Genomic DNA, 23,143 nt, shown 5'->3' on the forward strand with positions numbered 1-23,143 from the left:
GGGGAGTTGGGGCAGAGCAGAGAGCCCATGACTGACAGTCAACAGCTCTCTGCTCAGGGAGCTCTGAGAACGGAGCGATCAGTGGTCTTTGATGGCTTGGCTCTCAGTCAGCAGGGGACAGATGCAGGATCAGACAGATGCTACGTTTACCTAAGTATGAATGATTTAAAAAATAAAATAAAATTCCCATACTTCTTTTAAAGGATACATTCACACCAGCTACTGTTACAATGCAGCGGCTGGTGTGCAGTGGGATGACAGCAGTGCCAATCACATGTTTTCAATAAACAAAACCTTTTTAAATGTCAAACAATGACTGTGACATTGGCCGCGGCTCAGTGTGAAGTGGTAGATTGGCTTGCCCTGCACTGGAAAAACATTTTTCTCTTTCTCTCTTCTCTTGCTATGGGGGTACCAGCGAAGAGGAGGATCAGGGCAGCACTGTGCAAAACCACTACACAGAGCAGATAATTATAAACATGTTTTATTTATTTATTTTTTTTTTTTTTTTTTTTTTTTTAGTTTCAATAGTTTTTATATTAATTTTTAACTAGAAAAGTAGTACAAAGTTTAGTGAAGCAGTTTTTTTTGTTTTTAGTATCACTTTATTACACATTGATGAGTATTCCATTACATTAAAGCAAGTCAAGTAGCACTTGTTTGTGGAAGTCCAGGATCATCTACATTCTTACCCAAATGTATTTCCCCTGCCTCTGCCATCAGCCATGATCTGCCTGCATTGTATAGAGACCTACTGCTGATGTCAGAGAGTCTATGTGGAAGTATGGAATTAAAAGGCTGTATGTAATAATTTCATTAATATGATGATGAGAGAAGAAAGAAGGAACCATGGGTTGCAAATCAACTGACTTTATACAGTAACTTAAGTTTTAAAGCTTGCACTTGACTCCTTTGATCAAGGATCCTCAAACTACGGCCCTCCAGCTGTTGCGGAACTACACATCCCATGAGGCATTGTAAAACTCTGACATTCACAGATATGACTAGGCATGATGGGAATTGTAGTTCATGAACAACTGGGGGGCCATAGTTTGAAGACCCCTGCCTTAGATAGTCTAAAACACTCTGACTGGGCAGGAGGAGGGGAAGGGCAGGCATAGCAGCTACATGCGAATCTGCACCCGAAGAGGCTCAGCCTAGAAGATCCAGCTTTGGAGTTCCAGAAATGTAATGATTGCTATCCTCCCTGAGCTCCATAAAACTGTCTGATGTAAATGAAAGAGATAAGCTCAGGAGGTGGCATGCAGCTTATTAATTTAATTCCTAGTTTTTTTGTACACCTTTTGCAATGTGGCTGAATTCTGGAGATAAGCTTTAAGCTTATTACTGAGATGTAAAGGATATTTCATAAAAGGAAGGCATTCATTTCAAAATCTTGTGACAAAATTTAACCTCCAAGGCCATATACTTGTTCCAAGGGAATGACTACTAAGCTGAACAGGTTCATCTTCAGGGGAATGACCGTTTCCATTACATGCTTCTGAGACAAGTACTGTATTTTACAAAGCGTTTTCATAGAATTTTCCAAGTTTTACAGGAAGAAATAAACCGCAAGTAAAGGCACATTGGGATAGTACAAACCGTGTGGCTAAGAAAGGCACATCTCATCGGGGACTACAATGTCTCAGTTACATGTACTAGCGAGGATGAGTGGAAATTGTTGCCTAGGTATGCACACTCCCTGTAGGCACCAAAGAGAACAATGCACTGCAATAGTAAATCAAGAATGCTTTTTGCCATTGATAGCCAACACCTTTAAAATAAAATGTGGTATAAAAAAGGGGGAAGGAAGAACAAAAAAAGTGTGTGTGGGGGGGGGTTAAGAAAATCTGCAAATATTTTCGGGGGCATCAAAAGTGTTCGGAAAGAAAGAGGAGAAAAATTGTGGAAGAGTATAGTGAAAGAATGGTGTAGGAAGATCTGTAGGATCAAAAGAGGGGAGGGGCTGGGGTGGGGTGTGGGGCCAGTCAAGTCACAATGTTGAGTCTCCGTGTACGAACTGAAAGTGAAGTCCTCCTGTCTATGTTCACTTCGGAGTTGTATGCAATCCCAAGTACTGTATTATGATTTGCAAAAGATTTCCTTTAATGGGAGCATACTGTTAGGTAATCAAGCATCACTTCTAGGTTTGCAATGGGCTGTCAGGAAATAGCTGTAATTCAAGATTAATGCCACTTTAGATTTCCCTTTTTTAAAATGTCCCTAGAGGTTGAAAGACCGCAATACATATATGTACGTTGCCTCGTTGAAGTGGTTTATCAGGATTTAGGCTAAAGCTATCAGCCATAACTACGGTATTTTAATTTTATTTCAGCCTCTTTGTCAAAAAGTAATCTGAGTGGCTGATTAGCCGCTGGATCACTTTTAGAAGCAGTGGGAGGGGTTCTGGTTCCAAATCGCCCAACCCCCCCGCCACTCGACAGTGCTTCTCGGGCAGGTGATCCGATTGTCTTTCCATACCTCTATGATGTAGGACAGGGATCTCCAAACTACGGCCCTCCAGCTGCTGCGGGATCTACACATCCCATGAGGCATTGTAAAACTCTTACATTCACAGACTTGACTAGGCATGATGGCAATTGTAGTTCCTGAAAAACTGGAGGGCCATAGTTTGGAGACCCCTGACCTAGGAGGACCAGAGCAACGGCATGACGTCACTTCCGGTCTAGGGCTTTTGTTTTCAAAGGTAAAGGAGAAATTTGGGGTCGTAAAGACCGCCGATCTTTTCATAAAGAAGACCTGTCCTCTCTTATTTCTATTACAAGGGATGTTTACATTTCTTGTCATAGGAAAAAAGTGATAAAAAAATAAAATAAAATAAGAAAATAAATAGAGTTAAAGCTCCCCCATCCTTCTGTGCTCATGTGCAGAAGCAAATGCATACCTAAGTCACACACGCATATGTAAATGGTGTTTGCACCACACATGGGAGTTATCGCCGCAAACGTTATAGCGAGAGCAATAATTCTTGCGCTGGACCTCTGTAACTCTAAACTGGTAACCTGTAAAAACTTAAGAGATTTGGAGAATTTAAATTATCGTAGTTTGTTGCCATTCCAAGAGCATGCTCAGCTTTAAAACATGGCCTGTTCAATATACAGTATATTTACTTGTCGTAACATCATCTTTATATGTTACCAAAAAATTGGGTTATATATTTTGTTTTTTTGCATTCAATTTTATTAAAGTGTGTTTCTCTTTCGTTCATTGACGGACACAGCTCCTGATCTTCATACCCTTAAGTTATACTTCCCCCTACAGGAGTAGGACACTAGGCATAAAAATAACCTGGTTATGCCTATGGGCAGTCCCAGGAGGTATACTCCCGCTCCCTGCTATGGGTACTCTAGTTTTTTCTGCCTATTTAGGAGTAAGGACCTAGTTCCTTGCTGGGATCTCTGGTCTTGGCAAATTGTTTAAAATATACATTTTTTTCTCCGTTTTTTTTTTTTTTTTTTTCTTCTTGTGAGAGATCTACAATCAACTGCCGGACTGGGTGACGGACTGAATAATCTAGATCCAGTGGTCACCGCAGTCTGGCCAGCGAGCGCCTGAAGACCTCCGCTCCGTGCTAGGTAGGCCGCAACATAGCCCCACTGGACGGGGGCTGGCCTGTGAGTTAAACGCCTTGCGAGATCGCATACGACTGGGTCTCGGCTTGAGTCACAGCGTTCCTTTCTGGTCGACAGCCCCCCTTTTCGATGGCTTCTGTCTGGAGCGGTGCCCGCCTGGTTCCTGGTATGGTGAGTAGATGTCCCCCCCCCCCCCCACTCCCCTGGAGGGGTTTGGGGTGGATGTGGGCCATTCCTTGGGACAGTTGGACCCCCGGGTTCCCCTCCTTCCCATCCAGAAACCCCCCCTTTCCTCTGTTTCCCTGCCCCCCCCCCTCCATTTATGCTGGGGCTGTTTGGATGGTCTGGTCCACCTCCTGAGGTGGGGGCAGGGCGCTGTGCTGGTGATGGGGGGGGGGGGGGGTCGCGTCACTAGCAACCGGGTAATCGGCTGTGCGGGGGGAGTTGTACCTGGTGGGGGCTTCTGCCAGGGCCCCTCGTCCTGCCTGGGTCTGTCCTTGAGGCCTAGGGATCCCTCTTGGGTCCCTAAGAGCCTCGTGGTGCTGCCATTTTGCTGTAGCCTGTATGTTTCTATGCACGGCGGTCATGTTTGTGTAATCTGGTGGCCATTTTGCAGTGGAAAATAGCGGCGGCCATGACAGTGGAGCCCTGTGGGTGGCGATTACGGAGGTGGGAGCCCTTCTCAGTGGAGTGCGGACTCCTGGATCTTTTCACTTCCTGATCATCGCACATGGAGTGCAGACTATCCTGGTGGCTGCAGGTGCCTGTTTCTGCTGGGTGGTGAGTCTGGTGGGGTTATCTTCCTCTCTGCTGAGGATCGCTTAGTGCTTGTGCCTGGCGACCAGGTGGTGCTGCCAGCGCGGTGGGGGTTGTTCCTTTGCAGTATTTTACGCTTTTTGTGGGGTCCCCCTGGTAACTCATGGAGTCTTTGGAGCACATCCCCCCCCACCTGGCCCCCTCTCTGAGGCTGTGGGCTCCTCCGGGTCCCAACCATCCATCGATGCACTGGAGGTGGTCCTGGTGTCCTTTGTGTCCCGGGTAGAGAGGGTTTTTCGGACGGCTGGCTAGCAGAAAGCACCCCCTTTTCCCCCCTCACCTGTCTTCTCAGATCCAGAATCTCATTCGGCTGCTGCAGATGTAGGTCACCCTGCTGGGTCTGCGACCACACACCTGGAATCCTCGGATAGTGAGAATGATTAATCCTCCACATCTGCAACCGCGCTCGAAAGGGCGCTGTTGAAAGTACTGATTTTATCTGTGTGTGAGACTTTGAAGATGGGAGGATGCAGCTGTGGCGGAAGGGCAGGTTCCCTTTGGCACTCACAAGCCATCCAGAGCGGCAAAACTGCTTTTGTGCAGGTGCTCTGGTGGAAAACCTGGAAATCATCATATGACCTCTGAGGGAGTTTGGCTAGATTCTGAGTTTTCAGAAGTCTGCTCTGGTTCCATCCACAAACCTGGACTATCTGGGTCTGGCAGTTTAGTTTGCACAGTTTCATACAAGGTCCCTGCAAAGGGAGATTATGGCCAAATGGGACAAGACTCTGCAGTCTCTGGACAATCGGATCCGGCTGAGCCGGGGGAACGAAGGAGTCACTTATATGGTGGCTTCCTTCTCCAGCGCTTCGGCTCGGCAAATCCTTCCTCCCCTTGTATTGGACAGTGGTCATCATGGATGCCAGCCTGTCCAGCTGGGGAGGCATCCTCGGCAAGAATTCTGCTCGGGGGATCTGGACACTGGAAGAGTCCAGACTACTAATCGATGTCTTGGAACTCCGAGCAATCAGACTGTGCCTGGACTATTGGACGGATTGTCTTCAGGGATGTCCAGTGTGCATTTAGTGCGCATTCAATCGTACAATGCCATGGCCGTGGCTTATTTCAATCATCAAGAGGGGAACAAAAAGTGTCCTGGCAGCTTGAGACGGCAGAACGCTTCATTCCAGCCCTCTCCGCTGTCTACATTCCCGGGGTAGAAAACTGGCAGGCGGATTACCTCAGTTAGAAGGCGTTTGACCAAGGGGAGTGGTCCCTTCATCTGGAGGTGTTTCATCAGTTGTGTCTCCGATGGGGAATCCCCAAGGTGGGTCTGTTGGTGTCTCGGCTCAACAAAAAGGTGCAGAGGTTTGTGGCTCGGTCACAGGATCCTCTGACTGAAGCCAGACACGCTGGTGGCCCCATGGGGTCAGTATTGTCTGCGTTATGCCTTTTCCTCCTCTCAAGCGTCTACCAAGACTTCTAAGCAGGATCAAGGCAGAAGAGATTCTGGTCATCCTAGTGGCTCCGGACTGGCCTCGCTGGGCTTGGTACACCGATCTGGTGCGGCTGACGTTCCTTGGAAGCTTCCTATTAGGGAGTATCTGCTGTCCCAGGGACCTATCTTCCGTCCTGCTTTAGTCGCTGGCTTTGACAGCTTGGCTGTTGAACGCCAGGTGCTGATGGATAGAAGTTTATCAGACTCAGTAATTCCAACGCTGTTAAAGCTAGGAAATCTACTTGCGTCGTGTGAGTCTCTTCGGGTTCATCCTCGCTCCTTCTTGGTGGCCTCGGATTTTTGACCTTCCTTCAATGGGGAATTAAACAGCAACTGGCCTTGAATACCATCAAGGGCCAGGTGTTGGCTTTGGTGGTCTTCTTCCAATGACCCTTGGCCACACACTCCCTGGTGTGTACCTTTTTTTTTTTTTTTTTTTCAGGGTGTCCAACATTTTGGTTCCTCCAGTGCGGTCTCTGTTGCCGCCTTGGGACCTCAAATTGGTGCTTTTTGGTCCTCCTGAAGCCTCCTTTTGAGAATCTTCAGGAGATTCCCTTGCTTACGCTGTCTCAGAAGGTGGCTTTTTTGGTGACTATCATTTTATCCACGCAGAGTGTCGGGAATTGGCGAGGTTATCCTGTCATTCACCTTACTTGGTGATTCACAACGAAAAGGTGGTTCTTCGCCCCTGACTGTTGTTCCTCCCAAAGGTTGTCTCTGATTTTCATTTGAATGAAGACATTGTGTTGCCTTCTCTGTGTCCCAGGCTGAAACATCCGAAGGAAATTTCTTTGCATACCTTGGATGTGGTCCGGGCAATTGGGGTGTACTTGGCAGCTTTTAGGAAGTCAGACTCACTATTTGTGCTCACGGATGGGCCTCGGAAAGGATTATCTGCTTCCTCTGCGACCATTTCCAGATGGATCAGACAGACAGAGATTCAGGCCTATTCCATCAAGGGTCAGGTTCCTCCTTTCCCTGTCAAGGAGCACTCTACTCGGGCGCTCAGTGCCTCTTGGGTCTTCCGTCTTCAGGCGTCAATGACGCAGGTTTGCAAGGTGGCAACCTGGTCGTCGGTGCACACTTTCACAAAGTTCTATAAAGTGGATGTGCTGGCATCTGCGGATGCTTCTTTTGGCCGCAGGGTTTTGCAGGTTGCTGTTTAGAGGACTTGATCCTCTTTGAGGGTGTATTGTGTTTTTTTTTTCTTTTTTTTTTTTCTTCAGGTTGGCTCCAGTGTTTTGGTTGAGCTCCTGTTGCCTGGTTGGCTACTGTTATAGCCTTGGGATTTTTTTTTGTTGTTCCCACCCCTCACGTTTTAACACTGCTTTGGGACATCCCAGTGGTTATGAAGATCAGGAGCTGTGTCCGTCAATGGACGAAAGAGAAAATAGGATTTTTGACTTACGGTAAAATCCAATCCATTTCTCTGATGTTCATTGATGGACACAGCACCCACCCTCTGTGGAGTTGTAATTCTTCTGACACTGCTTGTATAAAAACGAAGTACCTATAGCAGGGAGAGGGCGTTTACCCCCTGGGACTGCCCATAGGCGTAGCCAGATTCTTTCTGCCTAGTGTACTACTCCTGTAGGGGGCAGTATAACCCAATGGTTATGATGATCTGGAGCTGTGTCTGTCAATGAACATCAGAGAAATCAGGTAGTTTTCTAGCAAAAAATACTGATTTTTTTTTTTTTTTTTGTTTCTTGTAAACATGTAAAGTGCCAGAAAAGGCCTGATTCTTAAGTGGTTGTTAATCAGTAAAAGAATATATCAAGGTGCTCCTTGTATGTAATTCTTAATTAAACTAATGACGACCTCATTTATTGACAACGGTATTATTAGCATACATTAGCTTAGCACTTCTGATATTGAATGAAAACCTACTGGATTCTAGAATTCCCCTTAATTTTGCAACAATAGCAATTGTAAAACCTGTTCTATTATAGGATAATTATGTTAATACTGTGTACGTCTGTCATTTTAGAACGAGTTTAACAAGAAAGACACGCTTTACCTCTTCAATCATGTTGATATAACCATCACATATCACAGTGGTAGAGACGAAAACTGGGATGGAGCAAGACTTGTTGCTGCAAGGCTTGAACCAAAAAGGTGATTCATCTCCTTGGTTTGTTACTATTCAGACTGCTTTGTATTCAGTAAACAAAATGCATGTATATTTGTCTTCTGGTTCGTTATTTAACCCCTTAACTTGTACTGCCCAAAGAACATATACGTCGTCAGTTTTAACTGGTTAATGGAGGTTCACCCCTGCCACAGCTACCCTGAGCTTGGTTCCTGTTTTTAGCCAGTGATCAGCTTTCATGTGCAAGTGATCAGGGCTGCAGTAGAGCAGTGCTGAGAATGCTTAACATGGTTGGTATCTATTTATCCACACATTGTTTGTTTATATTTTACCAAACTGTGGGGAACTATATTGTGTTTGTGTGCGCTAAAATACAGTGCCTTGCGAAAGTATTCGGCCCCCTTGAACTTTTTGACCTTTTGCCACATTTCAGGTTTCAAACATAAAGATATAAAACTGTAATTTTTTGTGAAGAATCAAAAACAAGTGGGACACAATCATGAAGTGGAACGAAATTTATTGGATATTTCAAACTTTTTTAACAAATAAAAAACTGAAAAATTGGGCGTGCAAAATTATTCAGCCCCCTTAAGTTAATACTTTGTAGCGCCACCTTTTGCTGCGATTACAGCTGTAAGTCGCTAGGGGTATGTCTCTATCAGTTTTGCACATCGAGAGACTGAAATTTTTGCCCATTCCTCCTTGCAAAACAGCTCGAGCTCAGTGAGGTTAGATGGAGAGCGTTTGTGAACAGCAGTTTTCAGTTCTTTCCACAGATTCTCAATTGGATTCAAGTCTGGACTTTGACTTGGCCATTCTAACACCTGGATATGTTTATTTGTGAACCATTCCATTGTAGATTTTGCTTTATGTTTTGGATCATTGTCTTGTTGGAAGACAAATCTCCGTCCCAGTCTCAGGTCTTTTGCAGACTCCATCAGGTTTTCTTCCAGAATGGTCCTGTATTTGGCTCCATCCATCTTCCCATCAATTTTAACCATCTTCCCTGTCCCTGCTGAAGAAAAGCAGGCCCAAACCATGATGCTGCCACCACCATGTTTGACAGTGGGGATGGTGTGTTCAGGGTGATGAGCTGTGTTGCTTTTACGCCAAACATAAGGTCTTGCATTGTTGCCAAAAAGTTCGCTTTTGGTTTCATCTGACCAGAGCACCTTCTTCCACATGTTTGGTGTGTCTTCCAGGTGGCTTGTGGCAAACTTTAAACGACACTTTTTTTATGGATATCTTTAAGAAATGTCTTTCTTCTTGCCACTCTTCCATAAAGGCCAGATTTGAGCAGTAATACGACTGATTGTTGTCCTATGGACAGAGTGTCCCACCTCAGCTGTAGATCTGTGCAGTTCATCCAGAGTGATCATGGGCCTCTTGGCTGCATCTCTGATCAGTCTTCCCCTTGTATGAGCTGAAAGTTTAGAGGGACGGCCAGGTCTTCGTAGATTTGCAGTGGTCTGATACTCCTTCCATTTCAATATTATCGCTTGCACAGTGCTTCTTGGGATGTTTAAAGCTTGGGAAATCTTTTTGTATCCAAATCTGGCTTTAAACTTCTCTACAACAGTATCTCGGACCTGCCTGATGTGTTCCTTGTTCTTCATGATGCTCTCTGCGCTTTAAACGGACTTCTGAGACTATCACAGTGCAGGTGCATTTATATAGAGACTTGGTTACACACAGGTGCATTCTATTTATCATCATTAATCATTTAGGTCAATATTGGATCATTCAGAGATCCTCACAGAACTTCTGGAGAGAGTTTGCTGCACTGAAAGTAAAGGGACTGAATAATTTTGCACGCCCAATTTTTCAGTTTTTTATTTAACAAAGTTTGAAATATCCAATAAATTTTGTTCCACTTCATGATTGTGTCCCACTTGTTGATTCTTCACAAAAAATTACAGTTTTATATCTTTGTTTGTTTGAAGCCTGAAATGTGGCAAAAGGTCAAAAAGTTCAAGGGGGCCGAATACTTTCGCAAGGCACTGTAAATTTAGGAGAAATTGTTTGGTTTTTTTTCTCATGAAAAAATAAAAAATAAACCTAAGTTCAACAAACATTACTGATACATAAAAAGTACATATACGTCATCAGTTTTACCTGGTTAATGCAGGCTCACTCTTGCTGCAGCCGCCATGAGCTTGGTTCCTGTTTTCAGCCAGTGATTCGCTTTCATGTACTGAAATTAATTCAAGGGAATTTTTTTTTTTTTCCAAAAGAATTTTTATTGAAAGGTGTATCAAAGTTTACAATAAAGTCATACAAGGATACATAAAAGAATATAACACTTTGTCATTTTATAATGCAAAACTTACACAAGTTATATGTCAGAATTGTAGGCTATAAAGATATTCAAACCCATCTATATAGAGTAAAGTGAGTTTTCTGATAACGTCTATCATTCAATTAGGTTGAAATAGACAAATATTATTAAATGAATTAGTGACAAATCCTCTGTCTGGTACTGGAATGCATCATATAGAATTCTTTATAGCTGTTTAAATGTATAAGAAGTTGTATCGGAAGTGTTAATAATTGGAAGACGCTAATAGTTTGACCAGCGGCCCCAAGAGGCCTATGGATATCAGACAGTAATACCGATACTGGTAGCTGTTTAAGAGAACAAAGGTCTCCAGTAATATGTGCTGTATAGAAGAGAAGGGACAGAAAAGAAAGAGGTTAAGGAAGGAAAAGTGAGTGATAGATGGGTTTTAGGGTAGTGCAAGGAAGAGGGCTAGTTTTCTCCTAGGGGAAATTTTTATTGACTTTTTTTTTTTTGTCATGAGAAAAACAGTTTAACAAATATTACTAGTGTTGAGCGAACACGGACTGTATTATTCGTGTTCGTACCGAATAATTGGATTTTTTTTACCCGAACACGGACACGGACACTTTACTGTATGTTCGGGTAAAAATCCGTGTTCGGTCGTTTTATTTCCGGGTTTTGCATGCTTTGGCGCTCTTTTCATGGCGGGCTTTCAACAGCCAATCAACAATCGTTTAACTGGTGTGCCTTAAGCCATCCCAGCCATGCCTGCAAATGTCTTAGTAGCTGTGATTGGCCGTCTGAAGCATGTGACCAAGTCTTTATAAGTTCGAGGCAGCCGCCGCAGCAGCGTCATTCTGCTGCTTAGCTAAGGGACAGAGCACACATCAATGTGCTGGCTGCTGATTAGGGAAAGATAGGCAGGAAAAAACCATTTGTGTCCGGATAGAATTGAGGGACAGGTCGGAGTGTTTAGGCAGGGCGAGTTGTAGGCATTTTAGGGATAGTCTGCTGAATTATAGGGTCAGTGTCTTCTACAAACTACAATCGATATTGCTGTGTGGGGGGTGGGGTGAATCTGCACTCAATCCTGATCTACGATCTCTTCTCAATTCTGTTAGGGACAGAGTCTGCTGAATTTTAGGGAAACTGTGTTCTACAAACTACAATCGATATTGCTGTGTGGTGTGGGATTGGAGATAGGCAGGTGTCAGTGATCCACATCCATTTTTCTGTGTGTGAGCTGCAGTGAACACAATCTTTTTGGGCTGCAGTGAACACAATCTTTTTGGGCTGCAGTGAACACAATCTTTTTGGGCTGCAGTGAACACAATCTTTTTGGGCTGCAGTGAACACAATCTTTTTGGGGTGCAGTGAACAAAATCTTTTTGGGGTGCAGTGAACACAATCCTTTTTGGTGTGCAGTGAACACAATCTTTGTGGGGTGCAGTGAACAAAATCCTTTGTGGGGTGCAGTGAACACAATCTTTTTGGGGTGCAGTGAACAAAATCCTTTTTGGGGTGCAGTGAACAACATCCTTTTTGGGGTGCAGTGAACACAATCTTTTTGGGGTGCAGTGAACAAAATCCTTTGTGGGGTGCAGTGAACACAATCTTTTTGGGGTGCAGTGAACACAATCTTTTTGGGGTGGAGTGAACAACATCCTTTTTGGGGTGCAGTGAACAAAATCCTTTTTGGGGTGCAGTGAACAAAATCATTTTTGGGGTGCAGTGAACACAATCTTTTTGGGGTGCAGTGAACACAATCTTTGTGGGGTGCAGTGAACACAATCTTTTTGGGGTGGAGTGAACAACATCCTTTTTGGGGTGCAGTGAACAACATCCTTTTTGGGGTGCAGTGAACACAATCTTTTTGGGGTGCAGTGAACACAATCTTTTTGGGGTGCAGTGAACACAATCTTTGTGGGGTGCAGTGAACACAATCTTTGGGGGGTACAGTGAACACAATCTTTTTGGGGTGCAGTGAACACAATCTTTGTGGGGTGCAGTGAACACAATCTTTTTGGGGTGGAGTGAACAAAATCATTTTTGGGGTGCAGTGAACAACATCCTTTTTGGGGTGCAGTGATCAAAATCCTTTTTGGGGTGCAGTGAACACAATCTTTTTGGGGTGCAGTGAACAAAATCCTTTGTGGGGTGCAGTGAACAGAATCTTTGTGGGGTGCAGTGAACACAATCTTTGGGGGGGTACAGTGAACACAATCTTTTTGGGGTGCAGTGAACACAATCTTTGTGGGGTACAGTGAACAGAATCTTTGTGGGGTGCAGTGAACACAATCTTTGGGGGGTACAGTGAACACAATCTTTTTGGGGTGCAGTGAACACAATCTTTGGGGGGTACAGTGAACACAATCTTTGTGGGGTGCAGTGAACACAATCTTTGGGGGGGGTACAGTGAACACAATCTTTTTGGGGTGCAGTGAACAACATCCTTTTAGGGTGCAGTGAACACAATCTTTATGGGGTGCAGTGAACAACATCCTTTTAGGGTGCAGTGAACACAATCTTTGTGGGGTACAGTGAACAGAATCTTTGTGGGGTGCAGTGAACACAATCTTTGGGGGGTACAGTGAACACAATCTTTGTGAGGTGCAGTGAACACAATCTTTGTGGGGTGCAGTGAACACAATCTCATACTTCTGAAGATTTGAGGGTGCTGCCTGTTCCATACTCCCCCTACTCCTCATCTAGCCTTTTAGGGGTACAAACAATAGTAATTGGGGCCTAGTGTGGTTGTGTACGTGTGATATACATACACTTTTTTTGGATCATATTTTCTATTCCGCTATTTAATCAAAAACCTTTGGGGATCAGTTAAATTGGGGGATAGTCTGTGTTGGTACGTGTGAGAGAGATCCACCTTTCCAAGTTGTTGGGGTTCATCTCATACTTCTGAAGGTTTGAGGGTGCTGCCTGTTCCATACTCCCCCTACTCCTCATCTAGCCTTTTAGGGGTACAAACAATAGTAATTGGGGCCCAGTGTGGTTGTGTACGTGTGATATACATACACTTTTTTTGGATCATATTTTCTATTCCGCTATTTAATCAAAAACCTTTGGGGATCAGTTAAATTGGGGGATAGTCTGTGTTGGTACGTGTGAGAGAGATCCACCTTTCCAAGTTGTTGGGGTTCATCTCATACTTCTGAAGGTTTGAGGGTGCTGCCTGTTCCATACTCCCCCTACTCCTCATCTAGCCTTTTAGGGGTACAAACAATAGTAATTGGGGCCCAGTGTGGTTGTGTACGTGTGATATACATACACTTTTTTTGGATCATATTTTCTATTCCGCTATTTAATCAAAAACCTTTGGGGATCAGTTAAATTGGGGGATAGTCTGTGTTGGTACGTGTGAGAGAGATCCACCTTTCCAAGTTGTTGGGGTTCATCTCATACTTCTGAAGGTTTGAGGGTGCTGCCTGTTCCATACCCCCCCTACTCCTCATCTAGCCTTTTAGGGGTACAAACAATAGTAATTGGGGCCTAGTGTGGTTGTGTACGTGTGATATACATACACTTTTTTTGGATCATATTTTCTATTCCGCTATTTAATCAAAAACCTTTGGGGATCAGTTAAATTGGGGGATAGTCTGTGTTGGTACGTGTGAGAGAGATCCACCTTTCCAAGTTGTTGGGGTTCATCTCATACTTCTGAAGGTTTGAGGGTGCTGCCTGTTCCATACCCCCCCTACTCCTCATCTAGCCTTTTAGGGGTACAAACAATAGTAATTGGGGCCTAGTGTGGTTGTGTACGTGTGATATACATACACTTTTTTTGGATCATATTTTCTATTCCGCTATTTAATCAAAAACCTTTGGGGATCAGTTAAATTGGGGGATAGTCTGTGTTGGTACGTGTGAGAGAGATCCACCTTTCCAAGTTTTTGGGGTTCATCTCATACTTCTGAAGATTTGAGGGTGCTGCCTGTTCCATACCCCCCCTACTCCTCATCTAGCCTTTTAGGGGTACAAACAATAGTAATTGGGGCCTAGTGTGGTTGTGTACGTGTGATATACATACACTTTTTTTGGATCATATTTTCTATTCCGCTATTTAATCAAAAACCTTTGGGGATCAGTTAAATTGGGGGATAGTCTGTGTTGGTACGTGTGAGAGAGATCCACCTTTCCAAGTTGTTGGGGTTCATCTCATACTTCTGAAGGTTTGAGGGTGCTGCCTGTTCCATACTCCCCCTACTCCTCATCTAGCCTTTTAGGGGTACAAACAATAGTAATTGGGGCCCAGTGTGGTTGTGTACGTGTGCTATACATACACTTTTTTTGGATCATATTTTCTATTCCGCTATTTAATCAAAAACCTTTGGGGATCAGTTAAATTGGGGGATAGTCTGTGTTGGTACGTGTGAGAGAGATCCACCTTTCCAAGTTGTTGGGGTTCATCTCATACTTCTGAAGGTTTGAGGGTGCTGCCTGTTCCATACTCCCCCCTACTCCTCATCTAGCCTTTTAGGGGTACAAACAATAGTAATTGGGGCCTAGTGTGGTTGTGTACGTGTGATATACATACACTTTTTTTGGATCATATTTTCTATTCCGCTATTTAATCAAAAACCTTTGGGGATCAGTTAAATTGGGGGATAGTCTGTGTTGGTACGTGTGAGAGAGATCCACCTTTCCAAGTTGTTGGGGTTCATCTCATACTTCTGAAGGTTTGAGGGTGCTGCCTGTTCCATACCCCCCCTACTCCTCATCTAGCCTTTTAGGGGTACAAACAATAGTAATTGGGGCCTAGTGTGGTTGTGTACGTGTGATATACATACACTTTTTTTGGATCATATTTTCTATTCCGCTATTTAATCAAAAACCTTTGGGGATCAGTTAAATTGGGGGATAGTCTGTGTTGGTACGTGTGAGAGAGATCCACCTTTCCAAGTTGTTGGGGTTCATCTCATACTTCTGAAGGTTTGAGGGTGCTGCCTGTTCCATACCCCCCCTACTCCTCATCTAGCCTTTTAGGGGTACAAACAATAGTAATTGGGGCCTAGTGTGGTTGTGTACGTGTGATATACATACACTTTTTTTGGATCATATTTTCTATTCCGCTATTTAATCAAAAACCTTTGGGGATCAGTTAAATTGGGGGATAGTCTGTGTTGGTACGTGTGAGAGAGATCCACCTTTCCAAGTTGTTGGGGTTCATCTCATACTTCTGAAGGTTTGAGGGTGCTGCCTGTTCCATACTCCCCCTACTCCTCATCTAGCCTTTTAGGGGTACAAACAATAGTAATTGGGGCCTAGTGTGGTTGTGTACGTGTGATATACATACACTTTTTTTGGATCATATTTTCTATTCCGCTATTTAATCAAAAACCTTTGGGGATCAGTTAAATTGGGGGATAGTCTGTGTTGGTACGTGTGAGAGAGATCCACCTTTCCAAGTTGTTGGGGTTCATCTCATACTTCTGAAGGTTTGAGGGTGCTGCCTGTTCCATACTCCCCCCTACTCCTCATCTAGCCTTTTAGGGGTACAAACAATAGTAATTGGGGCCTAGTGTGGTTGTGTACGTGTGCTATACATACACTTTTTTTGGATCATATTTTCTATTCCGCTATTTAATCAAAAACCTTTGGGGATCAGTTAAATTGGGGGATAGTCTGTGTTGGTATGTGTGAGAGAGATCCACCTTTCCAAGTTGTTGGGGTTCATCTCATACTTCTGAAGGTTTGAGGGTGCTGCCTGTTCCATACTCCCCCTACTCCTAGCCTTTTAGGGGTACAAACAATAGTAATTGGGGCCTAGTGTGGTTGTGTACGTGTGATATACATACACTTTTTTTGGATCATATTTTCTATTCCGCTATTTAATCAAAAACCTTTGGGGATCAGTTAAATTGGGGGATAGTCTGTGTTGGTACGTGTGAGAGAGATCCACCTTTCCAAGTTGTTGGGGTTCATCTCATACTTCTGAAGGTTTGAGGGTGCTGCCTGTTCCATACTCCCCCTACTCCTCATCTAGCCTTTTAGGGGTACAAACAATAGTAATTGGGGCCCAGTGTGGTTGTGTACGTGTGATATACATACACTTTTTTTGGATCATATTTTCTATTCCGCTATTTAATCAAAAACCTTTGGGGATCAGTTAAATTGGGGGATAGTCTGTGTTGGTACGTGTGAGAGAGATCCACCTTTCCAAGTTGTTGGGGTTCATCTCATACTTCTGAAGGTTTGAGGGTGCTGCCTGTTCCATACTCCCCCTACTCCTAGCCTTTTAGGGGTACAAACAATAGTAATTGGGGCCTAGTGTGGTTGTGTACGTGTGATATACATACACTTTTTTTGGATCATATTTTCTATTCCGCTATTTAATCAAAAACCTTTGGGGATCAGTTAAATTGGGGGATAGTCTGTGTTGGTACGTGTGAGAGAGATCCACCTTTCCAAGTTGTTGGGGTTCATCTCATACTTCTGAAGGTTTGAGGGTGCTGCCTGTTCCATACCCCCCCTACTCCTCATCTAGCCTTTTAGGGGTACAAACAATAGTAATTGGGGCCTAGTGTGGTTGTGTACGTGTGATATACATACACTTTTTTTGGATCATATTTTCTATTCCGCTATTTAATCAAAAACCTTTGGGGATCAGTTAAATTGGGGGATAGTCTGTGTTGGTACGTGTGAGAGAGATCCACCTTTCCAAGTTGTTGGGGTTCATCTCATACTTCTGAAGGTTTGAGGGTGCTGCCTGTTCCATACTCCCCCTACTCCTCATCTAGCCTTTTAGGGGTACAAACAATAGTAATTGGGGCCCAGTGTGGTTGTGTACGTGTGATATACATACACTTTTTTTGGATCATATTTTCTATTCCGCTATTTAATCAAAAACCTTTGGGGATCAGTTAAATTGGGGGATAGTCTGTGTTGGTACGTGTGAGAGAGATCCACCTTTCCAAGTTGTTGGGGTTCATATCATACTTCTGAAGGTTTGAGGGTGCTGCCTGTTCCATACTCCCCCTACTCCTCATCTAGCCTTTTAGGGGTACAAACAATAGTAATTGGGGCCTAGTGTGGTTGTGTACGTGTGATATACATACACTTTTTTTGGATCATATTTTCTATTCCGCTATTTAATCAAAAACCTTTGGGGATCAGTTAAATTGGGGGATAGTCTGTGTTGGTACGTGTGAGAGAGATCCACCTTTCCAAGTTGTTGGGGTTCATCTCATACTTCTGAAGGTTTGAGGGTGCTGCCTGTTCCATACCCCCCCTACTCCTCATCTAGCCTTTTAGGGGTACAAACAATAGTAATTGGGGCCTAGTGTGGTTGTGTACGTGTGATATACATACACTTTTTTTGGATCATATTTTCTATTCCGCTATTTAATCAAAAACCTTTGGGGATCAGTTAAATTGGGGGATAGTCTGTGTTGGTACGTGTGAGAGAGATCCACCTTTCCAAGTTGTTGGGGTTCATCTCATACTTCTGAAGGTTTGAGGGTGCTGCCTGTTCCATACTCCCCCTACTCCTCATCTAGCCTTTTAGGGGTACAAACAATAGTAATTGGGGCCCAGTGTGGTTGTGTACGTGTGATATACATACACTTTTTTTGGATCATATTTTATATTCCGCTATTTAATCAAAAACCTTTGGGGATCAGTTAAATTGGGGGATAGTCTGTGTTGGTACGTGTGAGAGAGATCCACCTTTCCAAGTTGTTGGGGTTCATCTCATACTTCTGAAGGTTTGAGGGTGCTGCCTGTTCCATACTCCCCCTACTCCTCATCTAGCCTTTTAGGGGTACAAACAATAGTAATTGGGGCCTAGTGTGGTTGTGTACGTGTGATATACATACACTTTTTTTGGATCATATTTTCTATTCCGCTATTTAATCAAAAACCTTTGGGGATCAGTTAAATTGGGGGATAGTCTGTGTTGGTACGTGTGAGAGAGATCCACCTTTCCAAGTTGTTGGGGTTCATCTCATACTTCTGAAGGTTTGAGGGTGCTGCCTGTTCCATACTCCCCCTACTCCTCATCTAGCCTTTTAGGGGTACAAACAATAGTAATTGGGGCCTAGTGTGGTTGTGTACGTGTGATATACATACACTTTTTTTGGATCATATTTTCTATTCCGCTATTTAATCAAAAACCTTTGGGGATCAGTTATATTGGGGGATAGTCTGTGTTGGTACGTGTGAGAGAGATCCACCTTTCCAAGTTGTTGGGGTTCATCTCATACTTCTGAAGGTTTGAGGGTGCTGCCTGTTCCATACTCCCCCTACTCCTAGCCTTTTAGGGGTACAAACAATAGTAATTGGGGCCTAGTGTGGTTGTGTACGTGTGATATACATACACTTTTTTTGGATCATATTTTCTATTCCGCTATTTAATCAAAAACCTTTGGGGATCAGTTAAATTGGGGGATAGTCTGTGTTGGTACGTGTGAGAGAGATCCACCTTTCCAAGTTGTTGGGGTTCATCTCATACTTCTGAAGGTTTGAGGGTGCTGCCTGTTCCATACCCCCCCTACTCCTCATCTAGCCTTTTAGGGGTACAAACAATAGTAATTGGGGCCTAGTGTGGTTGTGTACGTGTGATATACATACACTTTTTTTGGATCATATTTTCTATTCCGCTATTTAATCAAAAACCTTTGGGGATCAGTTAAATTGGGGGATAGTCTGTGTTGGTACGTGTGAGAGAGATCCACCTTTCCAAGTTGTTGGGGTTCATCTCATACTTCTGAAGGTTTGAGGGTGCTGCCTGTTCCATACTCCCCCTACTCCTCATCTAGCCTTTTAGGGGTACAAACAATAGTAATTGGGGCCCAGTGTGGTTGTGTACGTGTGATATACATACACTTTTTTTGGATCATATTTTCTATTCCGCTATTTAATCAAAAACCTTTGGGGATCAGTTAAATTGGGGGATAGTCTGTGTTGGTACGTGTGAGAGAGATCCACCTTTCCAAGTTGTTGGGGTTCATCTCATACTTCTGAAGGTTTGAGGGTGCTGCCTGTTCCATACTCCCCCTACTCCTCATCTAGCCTTTTAGGGGTACAAACAATAGTAATTGGGGCCTAGTGTGGTTGTGTACGTGTGATATACATACACTTTTTTTGGATCATATTTTCTATTCCGCTATTTAATCAAAAACCTTTGGGGATCAGTTAAATTGGGGGATAGTCTGTGTTGGTACGTGTGAGAGAGATCCACCTTTCCAAGTTGTTGGGGTTCATCTCATACTTCTGAAGGTTTGAGGGTGCTGCCTGTTCCATACCCCCCCTACTCCTCATCTAGCCTTTTAGGGGTACAAACAATAGTAATTGGGGCCTAGTGTGGTTGTGTAAGTGTGATATACATACACTTTTTTTGGATCATATTTTCTATTCCGCTATTTAATCAAAAACCTTTGGGGATCAGTTAAATTGGGGGATAGTCTGTGTTGGTACGTGTGAGAGAGATCCACCTTTCCAAGTTGTTGGGGTTCATCTCATACTTCTGAAGGTTTGAGGGTGCTGCCTGTTCCATACCCCCCCTACTCCTCATCTAGCCTTTTAGGGGTACAAACAATAGTAATTGGGGCCTAGTGTGGTTGTGTACGTGTGATATACATACACTTTTTTTGGATCATATTTTCTATTCCGCTATTTAATCAAAAACCTTTGGGGATCAGTTAAATTGGGGGATAGTCTGTGTTGGTACGTGTGAGAGAGATCCACCTTTCCAAGTTGTTGGGGTTCATCTCATACTTCTGAAGGTTTGAGGGTGCTGCCTGTTCCATACTCCCCCTACTCCTCATCTAGCCTTTTACTGGTACAAACAATAGTAATTGGGGCCTAGTGTGGTTGTGTACGTGTGATATACATACACTTTTTTTGGATCATATTTTCTATTCCGCTATTTAATCAAAAACCTTTGGGGATCAGTTAAATTGGGGGATAGTCTGTGTCGGTACGTGTGAGATCCACCTTTCCAAGTTGTTGGGGTTCATCTCATACTTCTGAAGATTTGAGGGTGCTGCCTGTTCCATACTCCTGCTCCTACTGCTCAACCATCCTTTTAGGGGTACAAACAATAGTAATTGGGGCCTAGTGTGGTTGTGTACGTGCGAGATACATACACTTTTTTTGATCATATTTCCTATTCCGCTATTCAATAAAAACCTTTGAGGATCAATTGAATTGCGGGATAGTCTGTGTCGGTACGTGTGAGATCCACCTTTCCAAGTTTTTGGGGTTCATCTCATACTTCTGAAGATTTGAGGGTGCTGCCTGTTCCATACTCCTCCTCCTACTCCTCATCCATCCTTTTAGGGGTACAAACAATAGTAATTGGGGCCTAGTGTGGTTGTGTACGTGCGAGATACATACACTTTTTTTGATCATATTTCCTATTCCGCTATTCAATAAAAACCTTTGAGGATCAATTGAATTGCGGGATAGTCTGTGTCGGTACGTGTGAGATCCACCTTTCCAAGTTTTTGGGGTTCATCTCATACTTCTGAAGATTTGAGGGTGCTGTCTGTTCCATACTCCTCCTACTCCTCATCCATCCTTTTAGGGGTAGAAACAATAGTAATTGGGGCCTAGTGTGGTTTTGTACGTGCGAGATACATACACTTTTTTGGATCATATTTCCTATTCCGCTATTCAATAAAAACCTTTCTAGGGCAAGATCTTAAATTACAGAAATATGAGGAGACCGTCAAATAAGGGCCGTGGCCTGGGTCGTGGTGCTGCTGGTAGAGCTCCTGTTGCAAGGAGAGGACGTGGTCGATCTGTGCCAGCTACACGCACAAGTGAAACACCTTCCTCAAGTGTGAGTAGGCGACAGAACCTGCATCAGTATTTGGTAGGGCATCAAACGCCCCTAGAAGTGATGAGGCCAGAACAAGTTGAGGCGATAGTAGATTGGTTTGCTGCTGACAGTGCCTCCAGTTCCTTCACATTGTCTCCCACCCAGTCTACTGCAGAAAGGTCAGAGTTGGCACCTGCAGCCAATGTCCAACCGTCTTTCACCTCACCCCCTTGCAAATCAGGCCAGCAGTCTGAGCCCCAAGCCATCCAGCAGTCTCTTATTCTTTTTGAGGACTCTGTCAGCAGGGTTTCCCAGGGCCATCCACCTAGCCCTGCCCCAGAAGTGGAAGAGATTGAGTGCAGCGATGCCCAACCACTTATTTCTCAAGATGAGTACATGCAAGGATCATCGCAGCACGTCTCCGATGATGACGAAACGCAGGTGCCAACTGCTGCGGCGTTCAGCATTGTGGAGACCGACAAGGAGGGCAGGGGTGAAGACTGGGTGGAAGATGATGTGGAGGACGATGAGGTCCTCGACCCCACATGGAATGAACGTCATGCAGGTGACCTGAGTAGTTTGGAGGAAGAGGCGGTGGTCGCACAGAGCCACCAGCACAGCAGAAGAGGGAGCAGGGTGCAGAAGCGGAGCGGCCGTGCCCTAGACACTACGCCCGCTACTGCCCAACGCAGCAAGGGAACGAGCGCACCAAAGTCAGCTCAAAGGAGTTCTCTAGCGTGGAAGTTCTTTAGAAAATGTGCTGATGACAGGACACGAGTGGTTTGCACCCTGTGCAATCAGAGCTTGAAGCGAGGCATAAACCTTCTCAACCTGAGCACAACCTGCATGATCAGGCATCTAAGTGCAAAGCACGAGCTGCAGTGGAGTACACACCTTCAAAACCAAGAAACGTCTCTGGCTCATCCTGCTTCCTCTTCTGCTGCAGTCTCGGCCGCTCCAGCCACATCTGTAGTGATACCGGCACCTGCCACCCTGCAAACAGACGATCTGTCAGCAACACCACCACCTGGGTCACCAACAACCATCTCCACAATGTCCCGTGGAAGCGTTCAGCTTTCCATCTCCCAAACACTTGAGAGGAAGAGGAAGTACCCCCCTACCCACCCGCGATCCCTGGCCCTGAATGCCAGCATTTCAAAATTATTGGCCTTTGAAATGCTGTCATTCCGTCTGGTGGAGACGCACAGTTTTAAAAACCTTATGTCGGTGGCTGTCCCACAGTACGTCGTGCCCAGCCGCCACTACTTTTCCAGGCAAGCCATCCCTTCCCTGCACAACCAAGTGGGGGAAAATATCAGGTGTGCACTGCGCAACGCCATCTGTGCCAAGGTCCACCTAACTACGGATACGTGGACCAGTAAGCACGGTCAGGGGCGTTATATCTCCCTAACGGCACACTGGGTAAATGCAGTGGCGGATGGGCCTGAGGCGGATAGCAATTTGGCGCATGTCCTTCCACCACCGAGGATTGCAGGGCGCTTCAGTTTGCCTCCTGTTCCTAACTCCTCCTACTCCGCTTCCTCATCCTCTACCGCCTCCTCATCCGGACAGCGTAACACCTTCACCACCAACTTCAGCACGGCCAGGGGTAAACGACAGCAGGCAGTTTTACAACTTGCCTGTTTGGGGGACAAACCACACACCGCGCAGGAGTTGTGGAGGAGCATGGAACAGCAGACAAATGAGTGGTTGCTGCCAGCGAGCCTCAAGCCCGGCCTGGTGGTGTGCGATAACGGGCGAAATCTCATAGCAGCTCTGGGCCTAGCCGGTTTGACGCACATCCCTTGCCTGGCGCATGTGCTGAATTTGGTGGTGCAGAGGTTCCTTAAAAACTACCCCGATATGTCAGAGCTGCTGCAGAAAGTGCGGGCCGTTTGTGCGCACTTTCGGCGTTCTCACCCTGCTGCTGCTCGCCTGGCAGCGCTGCAGCGTAACTTCGGCCTTCCCGCTCACCGCCTCATATGTGACGTGCCCACAAGGTGGAACTCCACCTTGCACATGCTGGAAAGACTGTGCGAGCAGCAGCAGGCCATAGTGGAGTTTCAGCTGCAGCACGCACGCGTGAGTCGCTCTGCGGAACAGCACCACTTCACCACCAATAACTGGGCCTCCATGCGAGACCTGT

At 44.8% G+C, this 23,143-nt stretch overlaps 1 protein-coding gene across 1 annotated transcript in view; it reads left to right on the forward strand.

Moving 5' to 3' along the window:
• LOC309559567 (transmembrane 9 superfamily member 2-like) overlaps nt 1–23,143 on the forward strand; it is a 132,250-nt gene that overhangs the window by 36,681 nt on the left and 72,426 nt on the right. The window contains exon 6 of the mRNA XM_082262876.1: nt 7,838–7,965. Within this exon, the coding sequence (XP_082119002.1) occupies nt 7,838–7,965 (128 nt within the window). The remainder of the gene's footprint in view (nt 1–7,837; nt 7,966–23,143) is intronic.

This window comes from Pelophylax lessonae (genome assembly GCF_965119305.1).
Source record: "Pelophylax lessonae genome assembly, chromosome: 7".
NCBI classification, from domain to species: domain Eukaryota; kingdom Metazoa; phylum Chordata; class Amphibia; order Anura; family Ranidae; genus Pelophylax; species Pelophylax lessonae.